The sequence below is a fragment of the Alosa pseudoharengus genome, unplaced genomic scaffold (genome assembly GCF_046254945.1).
Source record: "Alosa pseudoharengus isolate Yale_2024_CS ecotype anadromous, Long Island Sound unplaced genomic scaffold, YU_APseudo_1.1 YU_APseudo_1.1_scf_4, whole genome shotgun sequence".
NCBI lineage: Eukaryota > Metazoa > Chordata > Actinopteri > Clupeiformes > Clupeidae > Alosa > Alosa pseudoharengus.
Window position 1 is genome coordinate 12,587,363 of NW_027468774.1, and position 17,640 is coordinate 12,605,002.

Here is a 17,640-nt window from a genome sequence, read left to right on the forward strand (position 1 = left end):
TGCCGTGGCGGTTTACAAGTAAGCCTTTTTTTTAAATGCTCCTGTATGTGTAAGTGAAAAAAGCTATTCAATTATACAAATAGTAATGCATGCAGGCCTTCACCTCTGATTCCACAAGATGCTGACAAAGTTGGCCAATGTAGATAGGCCTTCTTTCCATACTCCTTTTCATCATCCTCCTCAGATTCTTCCTCCTCCTCAAATGTGCCTTTGAGGAGCATGTTCTCCGGAACCTCTAAAGCTATTTGGTGTCTCTTTAGTCCAATCCTATGTTTGGTCGGGCTGTTTGAAAAAGAGTGTGCATGGGGCAATGGTTAAGTTTAAAACACTCATCAATTTTAGTGATAAAACTGTCCCTGAATGCATGATCACAAACCTCTTTGTCGGTTCTCCTGCTGTGTGGTCGTCTGTGTTGTGTTGTAAATTCTGAGCATAATCACTGCCTAAAAACTCAGCTGCCTCTGGTGTGGGTTTGGCGTGGTCAACAAGACCAGTGTCTTTCCCTGCTAGCCACAGAGCATAGCGCTCTGGCTGAAACTTCTGAACAAAGACATCCATGGAGATCTTCACCATGTCTTTCCTACATGAGCACTAGTATGAAAGTGAAAACGTTATATGTTATATACATTGCAAGTACTTTTACAACCAAGACATAACGCAATGGCAAATTAAACCAAGCCAAAGGATCTAAATTGCAAAACAATTTTCTTAGGAATGTTTTTCATGTTTTGCAAGCATGTCAGAATCAGTCCTTTGGAAAGATACAATGAAAGATAGCAGCAGCTACTCGGCAGCCCCACATCAGAAAGGTTCCTGGTGTGAATACACACATGCAATCGGACCGCAACAGTGGCGGAATGCACATACCATGGATCGGGTATGAATGAGGAATGAGTAAAAGCCTCTTTCAGTGCGTTTCCAACTTAAGTCCCGTTTCAAAATTAAAATATATTCACGTTTTAAAATTAAAATTAATTAATTAAAATATATTCATGTTTCATCTACATGCAAGGTGTACATTACAGAAGATTGTCTTTAAAATTAGAGTAAAAAACCTTTATATTTTGAAATTAAATATATAGGGCTATGTTGATTGTATAATTTGACAGTAATAGGCTGTTATAATAGCCTATATATGCCTTAAGTTGATTGTATAATTTTACAGTATTAGGCTGTTATAATAGCTCCCCCCCACACACACACACACACACACACACACACACACACACACAATATGTTGTATTGGTAAATCTCACCAGAACAGCATGTTTTCCATAATCAATCCATCTCTGCATTGCAAAATTTGTTGATTCAGCACAGTTGAATCCATGGTTGAAACCAGCATGGTAACTGTATGGAAATGTGACCATAAATTCTCCTGCTTCCTGAGTAATCTAGTCCAGGGCAGAATACATTAGACTATCATTAACTTCCAATACACTTCCAAATAACTTCAAAAAGGAAAATTACATGATTGCTGAAACATACTTTTTCAAATGGAATGCCATATTTCCGTAGAATTGAGGGAGATATAAGAGTCATCTTGTGTCTCAAAAAAGCTTCACAGTTCTGTGAGCTTCCAGGGAAAAAACCTGAATGCATGAGCACAGGTTATATGTAGTCATACTAATTATTATTACTACAAAACAATAACAATAATAATAATAATAATAATAATAATAATAATATTATTATTATTATTATTATTAATGTCAAAGCATAAAACGGTAGACCGGACATAATCCACGCTTACTTACCTTTGGCTAGACGCTCCAATCGTTTGCCATGCTCAGGGGGAACACAGTACCTGTTTAGTACAACACATTATTAAACTTGTAGTGTTGTCTCTTAACATATAATATCCAGCTGACAAAATATACTGAAAGAAGCCCAATCTTGTACTTTAAGAGGGCCTCTTAAAAGTGTTTATGATTATACATGGTTGGCATGGTCAGTCTTTGACATGGTCATAGACTAGTGGTGTTTTTTGTTAAGAGTAAATGCTCTTTCAATCAAATGTTCACAGACATCCATTGAAGTGATGAGAGTACACTAAAAGTAACGAGATGAGTACTTAAAAAACAGGTATACATTACAGTAGACAACTTGTTCATTGACAATGTAATGAGTATGACTTCAGAACAATAGTGTGTAATACTTTCAATTTAATATCACTTATAGAGCACCAGAACATTACACGTATCATGGCGCTTTACAGAGTGTTAAAACATTCAGTAAGAGCCCATGAGTAACAGGGGCGAGGAAAACTCCCTAGAATTGGAGATACATATAGGAAGAAACCTCGAGCAGATCCACGACTCAAGGGCCTGACCCATCTGCCTAGGGTCACTTACAGGGCAGTAAGGTCTGTATACATGATGAGTGAGAGGTTAGTTAGGTGTAGAGAATAGAAGATGGTGTTTAAAGCCACTTGAAGTATATGTTACAAAGAGGTAGGATGGTTATATATCTAGTATGATAATGCATGAATCCTATTTAGTGTCAGACATTTCAAATAGTCCAGTGTAGGGAATGAATTGTCTACAAAAATAAGCTGGCCTGCTTGTTGGCTAAAACGTTTCTGAAACACTTAATATAATAATATCTTGTTGAAATATCTTGTTGAGGATATGAAACCCACTGTCTTTTGGAACTCACCAATCCTATTCTATGAAAAAAAAATGATACCTATGCCATTTCTATACAATGAAGGGTGAACAATAAAACATAAAAACTATTTTTACCAGGATTTAGGCTCTCCAAAATGTAGATAGTTGATGCTGTAGAGGTCCATGTCTTCAGTATGCCAAGCAAATGTTGTTTTCCACATGCCAAAGTACAAGTAAGGCGTGTTCACCCCCTCAATAGTGATTCCACTCTCCCTCTCCACTGTATCTAAGATTGTTTGAAGGCAACCCACGTTCCACTCCTTGACAACCTTAACAACAACAAAAAAAACATTTGTCTTTACTGCCAAACTGAGTCTAAATTTCCTTTAAAACAGTAGGCCACAATAACATATTGTGTTGTGTTGTATCGATCCACTATATAGGGCCTAAACATAATATCGACATTACATACAGTACATGCCATTTGATTGGAGGCTAGTCTCACTTTGTCCCACAGCAACATTAAAATAGTTCAGATTTGTGTACATTGTTTCTGTTAATAATGTATTTTATTAAGTGTCCATTTCATTATAATATTCAGATTTATAATCTTTTGGCTTGACTTAAAATGTTAAAATACAGCCTTTCTGGAATGGTTCAGGAAATGCAAGGTAGCCAAGATGCCATTTTTTTTAAAGAAACAAGATCCACTGACAACTAGTCTGTATACCAATGTGTACAATGCACATTACATATAACCTTAAAAGTCATTACAACAGTTAATTCAGTTTAACACTCACTGGGTCATACAATGTTCCATTTACATCTGCACCATAAATAGGAGGATTGAAGGTCACATTTTTCCAGTATTTTCTTTCCAGCTCTTCAAAATTGTCATAGTGTGGGCTGCAGAACCTTTGGGTAAAAACACATACCATGGCAAAGATTAGTTAAGGATGTACAGTAAGTTGAATGGGGCAAGCTGAGCTTTATAACAGCCTGTAACGATAAATGATATGTATCAAAACCGAAATCACGACACACATATCCACGAACCTGTCGCGGTGTGAGAAGGCAGAATCGCGACACACCCCTTCCAGTGTTTCCCGCAGCGCAGGCGGCCGCCTAAGCAACATTCGTCTCCCGCCTTAACTACCTGTAGCCTACATTGTCCAAAAATAAATAAATAAATAAATCATAATTTCATAGCTCTCGTAGCTTTCATTGAAGAGCTATGCCTGCGACTTTATCAAACAGAATAGAGATTCATAGTACAAAGTAGAAAAAGCTGGTGGGCAGATTGGCCTACACACTTCTGCCATCTAGTTTCCACTGGATTTTTTGATTGTCGGTGCCGTTTAAGTAGTATAGTCTAGATCTATAGTCTATAGAAGTGTGTAGGCCAATCTGCCCACCAGCTTTTTCTACTTTGTCACCTACAGAGTTTGACAGGTATGATCTTTCAAAACGCCATGTTATTTCCCATAGACATTTGACGACCGAAGGTTGGATGGATACGGAAGTTACGGAGGCGGGACTTATTCTGGAGAGGTCTATACACGGGTTTCCCGTTTACCAACAAAACTAGATGCGCGCGCAGCCGCGAGGCAGAAGACGCTTGGTGGCCGTCCACAACGTTATAAACTTAACCTAAATAGTCGGCTGCTGTAAGCTACAATCGGATTTTTTTGTATACCCCTGTTGTCTCAATGATAATAACATCTCATTTCAGACTATATTTCAAAGTTTGACGTTCATTTGGATTATTAATATAACATCGTATTTTGTCATTTTTGGCAAAGACATGCATTCCGTTAGGGATATTGAACATATTTAACATTCTCTAGCCATCGTGATTTCGAATTGGTACAGTTTTCAGCACAAAAACTAATTTTATTCTTTTTCTCTTTTGCATTGCTCTATGCTGTTCTGTGGTGCTTTCTGCCTCTTGGTTGCGCACGCATGTTTTCGTGACGTTCCATAGAAATCCATGTATAGGAAAATGCCATGATGACGACACATTCTCAATCTCTCTCTCTCTCGCTCGCTGGACACAACCCTCAGCATGCACACATTAAATCCAAATTAAACAATCGTGAAAGCAAGGACGCATAGAAGACGGTTATTAAATCTGGTTAGCATCACTAGCACGCTGCGCAAATTTGTTTAAAACTCTTGCATTCAAGTTGACTGATCATCTCAATACCAATGTTTTCCAAGACTCAAAAGTGCCTGTCCCAAAGAGAAAATGTATTACCTTAAACGTAAACACACATGGTGAAGCTGCACAGTCCAAGCAGTAGACTATGGCTAGCCAGGCTACTTTGTTTACATTATTTCCAGGCTTCAACCAGAGCTGCTATCAGCAGCATAACGGCTCCCACACACAGCTGCGTGCTTCGCGTTGCTGGAGACGCATCCCATTCACTTTACATGGGCTCACGTGATCCGTTGCCGAACTGAATTGTGGGTGCGTCGCGTCGCGTTTCTCCCGCCGCTTGCGTTGAGGAGTTCAGCTGTTGCTGCACCGACAGACGGCACCGGCCAATCAAGCCAATCTACGGACGGCACCAACCAATCACATTACGGTTTTACTTCAAGTCATTTTCATAGCTACCGTCGGGAACACCCACTGGCATGCATTGACGGAACGCAGCTGTGTGTGGGAGCCGTTAGTCAGAAAGGGGTAGAGCTGTGTTTCCCATACATTGACTAATTTGTGGTGGACCACCACAATATCAAAATGGACCACCAAGCAATGATTTTCTATGTTGTTCTATTGAAATGGTATGAAATTCTTTTATTTAGAATAGAATACTGTTAGAATACTGTTGGGTTGTCGAGGTTAGCACACTATAACGTTACAGCTACTTGTCAATATCGACTTGTCCTTGGAGTCCAGAGAGTATTTCAGTTTCTATCTTTTGTATCTGTAATATTCTCTGATGCCACAGGGCATAAAGAAAGTGTATAGTTTAGGCGGAAATTGTTAAAAATGTTGTGTTTTTGTTGGTTCTCCAGTGACCTCTGTGTCAGAGGGCTTCACCAATGTGCTGAAAGCTAGGGGTGTACTCTTTAAGATGATACCAAACACAATATTATACAACACTGACAAGTGTCTTAACCATGGCTTCAACCAGGATATGCACCAGGTGTCTAAAATGTGATTTATTTTAGAGGGTGGTTTACTTCATTAGGTGATAACCACTGAAAAGCTACCAATCTCAGAGGTCTATCATATCAAAACATAAACTGTGTAGGTATAAAAAAAAACCTTGCCTATCCAGATGGTAAGCCTACCGGAATCTGGTCTGGCCCATGGACTAATATCCTGTTCAACTGTTTCCTCTGCCCACAACTGTTTCAAAATAAATGTCCTCAGTCACTACAGTAATTCCCTAACAATTAAATTAACAATTTAAACTACTCAGCTATTTAACTATTCAGCCATTGCGTCCATGCGACAAACCAAGTCCAAAAAAAAAAAATGAGATAACCATGTGACATGAATGTATGTGTGCTACTTTGTATACAGAAGCAGTTTGGGGGGGGGCGGGGGGGGGGTGTATGCGCAACCAATACTTTACTAAACTTTAACTTCAGAATAGTCTCACGCGGAAAAACTGTTTATGACTCCTATGTTTGTATGTGGTGGCTATTATGTTTTGAATCTATGATCTTCCTAGTCAAAGAAGAAAGGCACTATTAAAGATAAAGCAAAGGTCCTCCTGTTCATCGCGCCCCACCCGTCATGTCTCTATTCTCCACTAGTGGGGCCCGCCCCACACTTTGAGAACCAGTGGATTACTGTATGCTACTGTATCTACTGTATGCCTTCAATTCACTAAGACTGCACATGTGCCTGATCACTGTAAATGTTACATTTTGAAGGAGGATGGCCACAGTAGGCCAACAAGTGCTTTACAGACCTCAGCGCTTTGGTGCCCTAAAAGGCACACACATGGCTTATTCATTCTCCCAACCAAAGCCTACTCATGTACTTAATGATCTTAACTTGACAGCCCTACACGACGGCTAGCCTGCTATGCTATGGTTTATGTCTTTTTACTTCATGTCTTTTTACTTAGCATAAGGTGAGACGCAGATGACCACGTGGGCCTGACACTGAGGTTCCTAAGAGGAAGTACACCTTCAAGTACCATGTGCAACAAGGAAGCCAAAGACTTGCTGTTTGTAAGCCCACATTTGTGTCAGTCTTTCAACTGACCAACAGTCGCCTACAGGAAAGTTGTATATAGCCTAGTGTTTTCCGTTTGTTAACTTTTTATTACATGCATGATTTTAATTAGATACATTGTCCATAACATATTTACTTAAAGTTACTTATCTTTACAAAAGGTTATTCAAGAAAAGTTAGGCAGTCAGTCTGAGGGAACAGAACAGGTAACTGAAGTCAGGTCTCCATTAGAGGACTTAAGAGGAAAACATAGGAACAGGTAAGTCATTATCCAAGCCTAGTCTAAGTCCAAGCCTACTCATGTTCTCGAGCTGTTCGTTTTTAAAGCTGCATCGATGTCAGCATCAGTTGCCCCACAACATTCCCTGGTCTAATGGTGCTTGCACATTGCCACCATCACGAGTGATTAGAGCAGCCAGCGACCATTCACATTCAATGGACGCAGGCATTATAGGGCCTTGCCACCCTATAACGGCAGCGTCCATTGAGACTGAATAGTCGTTGACTTATGAGAGTGGCAGAGTGCACTGCACGTACGTTAGGATTCAGCTCACAGCAGCTGCCCAGTCAGGAAACATATTATTGCACTTTGAGATCAATATCAGAGGTAAAGTGCTATGCAAATATAATGTATGATTATTCTTTGCATCATTACAACATCTGGATCTTAATGATTGTATGTGAAAACAAAATCTTATAGTTTAGAGGAAAGCAACTATGTTAGAATTATACATTTATTGTCACAGAAACAATGCAATACCAGAAGCATACCAGGCCTCATAGCATTTATCCTGCAGTGAGAGAGGGGATAAGAGAACAAGTCATGAGCTTCCCACGCCAACCGAACCACTACTCACGGATGAAGGGAGATGTGGAGAGGGAGTACCTGAGCCCTGATTTGACCTGCTCCGCATGTACCGCCTGTACAAGGAAACCAATCCAACATCCACTGCAAAGTTCTGGCTCTATAGGGACATATTCAGGCAGCAGAACCTCAGTTTTGGGCAGCCAAGAAGTGACACTTGTGAAAAATGTGACTCCCTGTTCTCAAATTTAGCAGCTGCTACAACAGATGGAGAAAGGTCAAAGATTGCAGCCAAGAGTGAGCTTCACCACCGGAAAAAGCATACACCCAGTTGCAGGCTGACACAGAGTGGGCCAAAGCCAATGATGACTGCCATGTCACTTTTATCGACATGCAGGGGGTAGTGCACACGTCAAACCTGACACACTCCAACCTGTACTACCAAAGACAGCTGGCCAACTACAACCTGTGTATCCAGGGGATGGGCACTGACGATCCTCTTACAATGTGGCTCCGGCATGAGGGCATCGCTCACAGAGGTTCCATCGAAGTGGCAAGCTGTCTTTTGAAGTGGGCAGAAACATCTTTCGCTCCCCTAGCCCAGGCAAAGGAATGGAAGCTCATCATGTATAGTGACCGATGCTGTGGGCAGAACAACAACTGGCGAGTCCTAAACCTCATGGCCCTGCTCGTATCTAGAAGGTACTTCAGTCAGATAGAGCAGAAGTTTATTGTGTCTGGTCACTCCTTCCTTCCCTGTGACCGTTCCTTTGCAACGCTGGAGAAGAGGCGTAAGGTGTCTACTCTCTACACCCCAAGCGATGTCGCTGAGATGATCCGTGGAGCCAGCAGCAGCATCCATTCAAAGTGATTGAGATGCAATGTGCGGACTTCAGGCAGTTCCCTGATGCAACACTGAAGCGTCCATCTGGCTTCCTAAGCACATCCATGATGTGGTTGAAAGTGACAGGTAAAAAACTAAAGAGTTGGGTTTCTGAGATTAAAATCATGGGGATATGTGCGTGAAGGAAGAATCTTTATTGAATTTCTTGTTGAATCATGATTTCAGCTGAGGGTCTGAATACTTATGTAAATAGAATATTTCAGTCTTTTATTTTGTATAACTTTATGGAACACTCCAAACACCTGTTTTTGTGGAGTGTTGGAGTATTGTGTGTAGATTGATGGAAAAAAAATAAAAGAATACATTTTAAGATCAGTCTGAAAAATAACAAAATGTGGAAAACTTGAAAGGGTCTGAAAACTTTCCGGTTGCACTGTATCTATGATGAAGGTTCATTTGAAACATTGTTGAACGTTCAGATGAACATGGTGACGTATTTGTGAAATTCATGAAGTGTGTCAACAACATCCTCACATAGCCATCAGACCAAAGACAGATCCCCTGTTGGGTACCATTTCAACAGATCATTTGTTGTGTCAGTGTGCCAGACATCTATGGACGCAGTGCTCGCCAATACAAACTTGACCAAAAGGACCATGACAAAATGATGTCACTGCTTCCACAATTTCTTGGATAATAGTTAGACACTATTCAATTTAATTTTCAATGACTTATTTTCAACAACCTAGCAACCAACTGAATTATCATAGCAACAACCTAGCAACCACCACTATGTCAACCTAGCAACCACCATAGCAAGCAATATGATTACCCCAGCAACCATCATAGCAACCGCTTTATTTTGCATAGCAACCACCATCACTATGTCAACCTAGCAACAACCATAGCAACCAACAAGATTACCCTAGCAACCATCATAGCAACCACTTTATTTTGCATAGCAACCACCATATGTTCCCTAGCAACAACCAGGCAATCAACTGAATTATCATAGCAACAAACTAGCAACCGCCACTATGTCAACCTAGCAACAAACATGAGTACCTTAGCAATCAGCATAGCAACTGCTTTATTTTGCATAGCAACCACCATATGTACCCTAGCAACCATATTATGTACCCTAGCAACAACCTAGCAACCACCACTGAAATGTCAGCCTAGCAACCACCATAGGAACCCACATGATTACCCTAGCAACCAGCATAGCAACCACTTTATTTGGCATAGCAACCATCATTATTACTATTGCATTATACACTATTGTAACTATCTCTGCATTATCTGTTTTACCGTATTTTCCGGACTATAAGTCGATCCTGAGTATAAGTCGCATTAGTCAAAAAACGCATCATGAACAGGAAAAAAACATATATAAGTCGCACCGGACTATAAGTCGCATTTATTTAGAAATGTATTTCACAAAATCCAAAACCAAAAACAGAGACTATGTAACTGGATTATTGAGGCCAAAAAGATTAACGTTAATGAAGACGAAGGAGTGAAGGCAGCCAAGAGGAGGGCAGGAAGGTCATTGCAAAGCAAAAGATTCACTGAAAGAAAATACCATGTGGTACACCAAAATGTATCTAAAATGTGGAAAATACAATGCAATCAAGCATTTTGGGCGATGTGGAGTCACAGGCTGGCAGCAGATTAAATGCTCACAAGAGAGAAAAAGATGCAGTTTTAGACGTGACTGAAGCAAGCCAGGCAATAGGCCAGGCCCGACGGTAATTGTAAAGCAATTTACAAAAGATTCACTGAACAAAAATGCTGATATGATACATGAATATTTTGCTAAAAATGTGGAGAATGCAATGCAATCAAGCATTTTGGACGATGTGGAGAGACAAGCCGGCAGCAGATTAAATGCTCGAGAGAGAGAAAAATATGCGGTTTTAAAAGGACGTGCAGACCGAAGCTACAGCAAGCAGGTGATATTTAGAAATTTATTTCACAAAATCCAAGACTAAGAACAGACAGACAATGTAACTGAACACATTGAGGCCAAAAATATTGAGAATTCTACAGGGAATCTTGAGGACGAAGGAGTAAATAGTGGCAAGAGGCAAGCCGAAGGCTGCTGACAAGTGCCCGACGCTATTGTAAAGCAATTTACAAAAGATTCACTGAACAAAAATGCTGATGTGGTACATGAAATTTTAGCTAAAAATGTGGAGAATGCAATGCAATCAAGCATTTTGAACGATATAGCGTATTGGCACAAGCTGGCAGCAGAACAAATGCTCGCCGAGAGAGCGAGAGAAAAAAAGATGCGCATTCCAGGGCCTAAATTTCAGCGTGGGATTGCGCATAAATTATTACTAAGTATTGAGCATACTAATAAAAGTCCCGCAACGCTAGCCATTATAATGAGAGAAATTCCCACACATTTTACAGCGCTGTCTGACATTAATCTAATAATGGAGCGGCCTGAAAGCGACCAACTCTGACTTCAATTGAACCCCATGCAGAGACACGCGCGCAGGACCACTTTGGGGGTGCCTTTCTCTCTTTGCTCTCTCTCAGCAGGATTTGTCACCGCTAAAGTCAAATTAATATAGCCTATTATACGTGCTTCTACATCAACCGCTATCGACAGGAAAGGAAAACAAACGTTTAGCGATCAGGAACCGCAAACACAGAAGCATGACAGCCTATAATATAACGCGAGAGAACATGGATGTGTTCTCCATTTGAGGAACGTTATAATCGATTGCGGACGTGAACAGACAGCTACAGACACGGAGCGCATAGGCCTACTTTCACTTTCTGTGCGTATTCACGTGAAAGATAATTAGTAGCAAAACAGCGATCAAATATTACATGGCAGTGAGTTTTGTTTTCAAATGTTTTCATGCATGTCCAGATAACGGGTGAGGAATGTTTAGGGGACAGACTATCGTGAATCCTGAATTTATGGCTGGGCAAAGCACAGCACCTTTATTTGGACCATGGCTTGTAGCCTTCGAGTCAGCTATAGGCCTTCATTTCTTGCGTTTTACTGTGAGACATAGGCCTATACTTTTCGTTTGGAGCAGCATACCGGTAGGCTATCAATGGCATTGGGTCACTATTAAGTTTCATGTATGAAAGAGTGTCGGGATGTCCATCCACTTATTGCGAGATAAGGCATCCGCTTTCATTCATTCATTCATTCATTCATGGAACGTGTGCTGTGCTGCAAGGGAAACCTTATTCCGTATAGCCAAAGAGGTCTAAGATAACCTAAATTTAGTTATCTTTTAAATTATGCATGATTTACTTTTTATAAAATTCGTAGGCTGATGCCTGGCAGCAACAATTGTGTTTAAATGTAGGTTAACCTGGGGCTGCGTGCTACTGGTAGCTTGAGCGCAATGTGTTGGAGACTCATGGTGTAGGACAATGACTTTGTTGGCAACAATATTAAACCAACCAACAATATAAATTATTAAGAAGAGCTATTTTATGAGTTAAATTGAAACAAAATTATACTGGCTTTTATTTGTCCGAATCTGAGGCCCAGCTATAAATAGAATCACGGCAGTAATTTGAGGATTTAAGTATGCACGTGTGTTTCACGACTTGTGCATTTGAGAGCGCTCTCTCAAGGCTGTAGACGATAATGTTTCATGTAGGGTTCATGTCAGTTAATATAAATTAACATTTAAAAACATATATAAATATAATTTTTTTCATATATAAGTCGCACCTGACTATAAGTCGCAGGACCAGCCAAACTATGAAAAAAAGTGCAACTTATAGTCCGGAAAATACGGTAACTCTGTATGGTATTTTAAATAATATTTTTTGCATTTTCATGCACTGGTAATTCCATGGGAATTGCATTTCTAATTATTGTTGTTATTATGTAAGGGATAATGTATAGAACGCTGGTCATTATTGGGAAAATAAGTCCCGACAGGGCGAACCGGTCTTGTTCCGCCCTGAAGGGACTTATTTTCCCAATAATGACCGGCGTTTTATACATTATCCCGCTTATTACACGGCTACTTGCCAAAACGAAAACTCCCCACGATATGACTTTAGCCTACTTGTTACCGTCGTGGCATTTGCTGAGAAACAAATAGTTTGCAACAACACACGCTGAACTTGAATCAAACATTCTTTAGAACACAGCTGATCAACCCTCTGCTTTCACTTTTGAATGAAGTTCCAGTCCTTGCGTAGTGATATGAAATACCTAGAAGCACAAACTCCGCACTATTTTTTTCAGAGGTCCTTTCCTCAGAAATATTGACCGCTAGAACTTTGGGAAATCATATTCAAGTCAATGGAGCGTTTTACTTGCCTTGTGAAGAGCCGTGTAATAAATTATATTATTATTATTATTATTATTGATAGATAGATAGATAGATAGAGAGAGAGAGAGAGAGAGAGAGAGAGAGAGAGAGAGAGAGAGAGAGAGAGAGAGAGAGAGAGAGAGAGAGAGAGAGAGAGAGAGAGAGAGAGAGAGAGAGAGAGAGAGAGAGAGAGAGATAGAGAGATAGATAGATAGATAGATAGATAGATAGATAGATAGATAGATAGATAGATAGATAGATAGATAGATAGATAGATACTTTATTGATCCCCAAGGGGAACAATATTATTATTATTTTCCAACCTATTCTTCAATAAATCTTTCAATCCTTCATGAGACATGTCAATAAATTATAAATAAAAAAAACAATGACATAAATTATAAAAAATATTTGTTTAAATAATAAATTGAAAGATACATTGATGTATATAAATTACTGACATATGTATTGACCAATACATTGACACATACAATGATGAATTGACACATACAATGAAAGATAGATTGACACATAATTAAAGATATGTCACAAAAAATCCTCCAAACTAAATGTGATTCAGTCTTCAGTCAGAATTTTCATTTCAAGCATTTCTTTAGATTGCAATGTTTCATGCCGATACAGGCTAATCGTATGTTCACTCAGAAATCCATTCTGAAAAAGCAAATCACTCGCCCAGAGACACTTCACTCTCTCATTCATTGACACACACACACGCACGCACACATGCACACACATACACACACCTCACTTACCCACTCAATTCAAGCTGCTACTCAGTGTTCAGGGGCCGTATTCACAAAGCCTTTTATCTTACCACTAGGAGTACTCCTAAATCGCACTAAAAGATTTTAGCTAGGAGTTTTCTCTTAAACGTTATTCACAAAGCCTTTCAGACCTACTCTTACTAAGGAAAAATGACAACTCCTAAACTAGAGTGAGTCTTCGTTGCTATGGATGACATCATTACTAATGCACGAGCTTGACTGAAGTGACCACCTTGATTGGCTGATGATTGTAACGCGGGAATGATTCCAAACACCTCCCTTACGATGATGAGTGACAGGTGACAGGTCTGAGAATGTGTGCGCTACACAAGTAGTGCAAAGGACGGAAGATGATGAATAACTGAATAAAAAGGCCTAGCCTAAATGAATAAAGAGTAAGGCAAAACAAATAGCCTAGTAGCCTAATGAAACATAGGCCTACGGATTGATGCAGTAGGCTAGGCTATCTTTGCAACATTATTAAATTAATCTGTCACCATATGCCTACGTTTCCAAAGAGGAGAACATTTTAATTTGATTCACAATGAAACGTTACATTTAATTTACATGTTGACAATGAGTAGTTTTGGTTTTGGCGTTATAGCATCCCTTTATGCCTACAATGCAAAATTGTTCCCTCGCGATTGGAAGCTCCTGTTGCCGCATACCCATTTCAAAACATCGCAACGTGAAATGCCACAAAAAGCTGTTAGTGAATAGGTCTTAGTGAGTGAGTCCTAAAGTTAGGAGTGACACGCCCATTATTTTTAGGAGTTGCTCCTAAATTCGCCACTTAGGAGCTACCTTTAGCCTTAAAATTCTTTGTGAATACGGCCCCAGAAGTCTAAGCCAGTATTTAGTATGCACTCTAACTTGTTTTGTCTGAGAGAAATGTAAAATTTTGTTAGTCGTTGGGCTCATGTTTTAGTTGGAACATTTTTAAGATATCTTCAATTGGAAAAAAAAACGCTTAGTCTTTCGATATATGTATTTGAAAATAAACATTTTAAAAGCCTTCACAATGTTTTACAATTATTTTTATGCAGCATGCATAAATAAAATTGGTCAAAACATGTATGAGGACTTGGATTCGACTTGGACTAGTAATCCCTAAAGACTTCTCTATCCTTGACTTTGGACTGGACTGGACATGCCTTAACCCTTAGAACCCGATTGACGCAAAGTGCGTCAAAAAACACACCCTTTCTTCTCTGTTACATTGCTCCGGAACGGTTCATCGCAGCGAGATGAAACCTTTATTGCACGACAGAGCAGAAGTGGGGCTTTCCAACGAGACTACACACTTGTCTGTACGATCAAGTATGAAAATTTAAAAAAATCATGAAATTAAATCAAATTGCATCATATTTACAGTCTATACTTCTCTGCGTTCACCTGCACACACATTACTCTAGTTTGAATTACTCGCGAACCCGTGATCGCATCGATATGGCAAGCATATCAGATGAAAGAGGGGGCACAGGGCTATCCATTGGTACCATGTTTATCGATCCTTCTGGCTTATAAAAACAGACGAAGTGACTGCAAAATAATAACGTCATGTACACAAACCAACCTGCACACTCATTACTCTCGTTTAAATTACTTGCGGACCCGTGATCGCATAAATATGCCACGCATGTCAGATGAAAGAGGAGACTCAGAGCCATCATTTGATACCAAGTACATCCTTCTGGGTTATAAAACAGACGAAGTGACAGCAAAATAATAACTTCATATAGCTGGACTTACCCCACGTTTCTGTCTGTTCTTGTGGCAAAGCATGTTTATAATCCAATGCCATCATGTGTTTCTCTATGGCAAAGCATGTTCATATTCCGGTTTTGAGATCCTAGCAAATTCCTGCATGGCATCCAATTCAAGGCTCACATTGCATCCCAATTTGTTCAACAAATAAACACCTTTTTGCCTTTACTTTGTTCATGGCAATGCAGTAAAAAGTTGAGAATTATTATGACTGCATACACACAGGCACGCAGGCTAACATGCAACCTCGGGTCAAGTCAGGTCAGATCAGTTCGTGTCACAGATATGGAGCGCAGAAAGGTCATTTTTCATCACTAAATAAAAAATGGCATTTATTTCCGTAAATCACACAGCAAATATTTCTGTAAATTGCTCAGCCCCAGAGTATCCCTCCAACATGGCAATTATATTGCCGGATTCAGGACAGTCTGCCCTACACACACATGAAATGCATGTAGAGCTGTGAGCTTGCTGTGGTGAGATACATGTCGAAATATAAGAATTTTTATAATACACTTTTTATATTTTAATTCTTTAAAAATCAAAATAAAATCAATGCTAGTATTAATACATGAAATGATGGCAGATCTGAATAGCCTAGACTCTCCTGAAAAAAACAATATATAATATATGTGTGTGGTACTTACAATGACCAGAATAAATCCTTATGAATAAAGGTAGTGAAAATGCCCTAAAAACAGCTTAGGGTTCTAAGGGTTAATCCACCTCTTGCTCTAACCCACATGTCTTGTTTCATTTGAAATTCCAAGGCCCGCATCCACAAAGCTTCTTATCTTATAGCTAAGTTGCACTAAAAACTACATTTCCTCTTGAAAGTTATTCACAAAAAGACCAACCTTTAGTAAGAAAAAATGACGACTCATAAGATGAGAGAAAGATTCTGTTTCCTATGGTTGACATCAGTGTTTGTGCACAAGCTTTTTTGCTGTGACCTCAGAGATTAGTTGATGAGTGATAGGTCTGTGCTGGTGAGTAGACATGCGCTAAATGACTAAATAAAGATTACAGGCTACATATGAAATAATAACGGATTACATAAACAATTGATCCAGTATCTGCAACAGAGGTGGGACCAAGTCATTGTTTTGCAAGTCACAAGTTAGTCTGAAGTCTTTGCCTTCAAGTCCTGAGTCAAGTCCCGAGTCAAGACAGGCAAGTCCCGAGTCAAGTCCCAAGTCCAGACCGACAAGTCTCAAGTCGAGTCCCAAGTCCTACCGTTTGAGTTTCGAGTCCTTTCGAGTCCTTTTAACAACAGAGAAATAATATTTACACAGATCATGTATGCGTTTAAGATTTGTATAAATGTATTAAACCTTTTTATGAAAGAACATTGTTCAAACACTCATTTCAAAACCTAAGTGTAACCTTAACCTTTTCAACCATGTCACCACGTTATAAAAGATATCCTCACTCTAAAAAATTAAATAAAATAAAAAAAGTAAATAATATACATGTAGCCTAATACATGCCTCTATCAGTTTTATCTACCGCTCTGGTTTTCACATACAGAGCAACACTGGCTTGATTGGCTGTGCTCGAGTGTTCTCATCACTACTCTTTCATCTTATCGCATATAAGCGCCTCTACTGGAGTGGTAGTAGGCTAGGCTATAATCAGTCAATCTATAATGAGCCTGTATGGCTCTGGGCCTCATAACCGTGGCTGCCAAACGAGTCAAACAGTTCGCTAGGTTCTCCGGGCCTCGTAACCGTGGCTGCCACACGAGTCAAACCAATCACTAGGTTCTCGGCAAGTTCCAGTAATCAACCGATCACATAAGCATTTCTAGTGCATAAATAAGATGATTATATTCATGGAAATGTTATCGATGGGAAAGTATTATATCACATACCTACAAATAGCCTACACATAGGCCTAATGTTTTCTTGGTAGTTACTTTAAATAAATGCTTAGAAGTGAATGACTGTAGGCTGTAGGCTGCAGGCTGTCACGAGGATGAGACCGAATGTAACCTTGCACGCTGTAGGCCAATGGTTCTCAAACTTTTTATTTCATTCCCCACTTTGATCAAGGGGGCCTTTTCAAGCCCCACCTATCCCTCATCGCTCTAAGAAAGTGGTAGGCCAAGCTTAAAATTGTCAAATGTATTGACATAATGACAAGTTCTAAATATATTCTCTTCACCAGAGTTAAAATCAGCTAGTGCTGCAGATATAATAATAAATAAATACATAATGTGCCATTGTAAATTAAACACACATATTTCTGTTTTCCAGCAACATATTAGGAAGCATAGGCCAATATTTTACAGTATTTTACACTATATTCAATAAAAAACCAACA

At 39.5% G+C, this 17,640-nt stretch overlaps 1 protein-coding gene across 1 annotated transcript in view; it reads right to left on the reverse strand.

The window, feature by feature from the left end:
- The window catches only part of kdm4ab (lysine (K)-specific demethylase 4A, genome duplicate b), a 90,500-nt gene that overhangs the window by 35,361 nt on the left and 37,499 nt on the right, over positions 1–17,640 (reverse strand). Inside the window, exons 4-10 of the mRNA XM_076264872.1 lie at positions 3,410–3,524; positions 2,745–2,938; positions 1,758–1,807; positions 1,489–1,592; positions 1,257–1,394; positions 377–591; positions 104–282 (exon numbers count right to left, since the gene is read on the reverse strand). Coding sequence (XP_076120987.1) covers positions 104–282; positions 377–591; positions 1,257–1,394; positions 1,489–1,592; positions 1,758–1,807; positions 2,745–2,938; positions 3,410–3,524 — 995 coding nt within the window. The remainder of the gene's footprint in view (positions 1–103; positions 283–376; positions 592–1,256; positions 1,395–1,488; positions 1,593–1,757; positions 1,808–2,744; positions 2,939–3,409; positions 3,525–17,640) is intronic.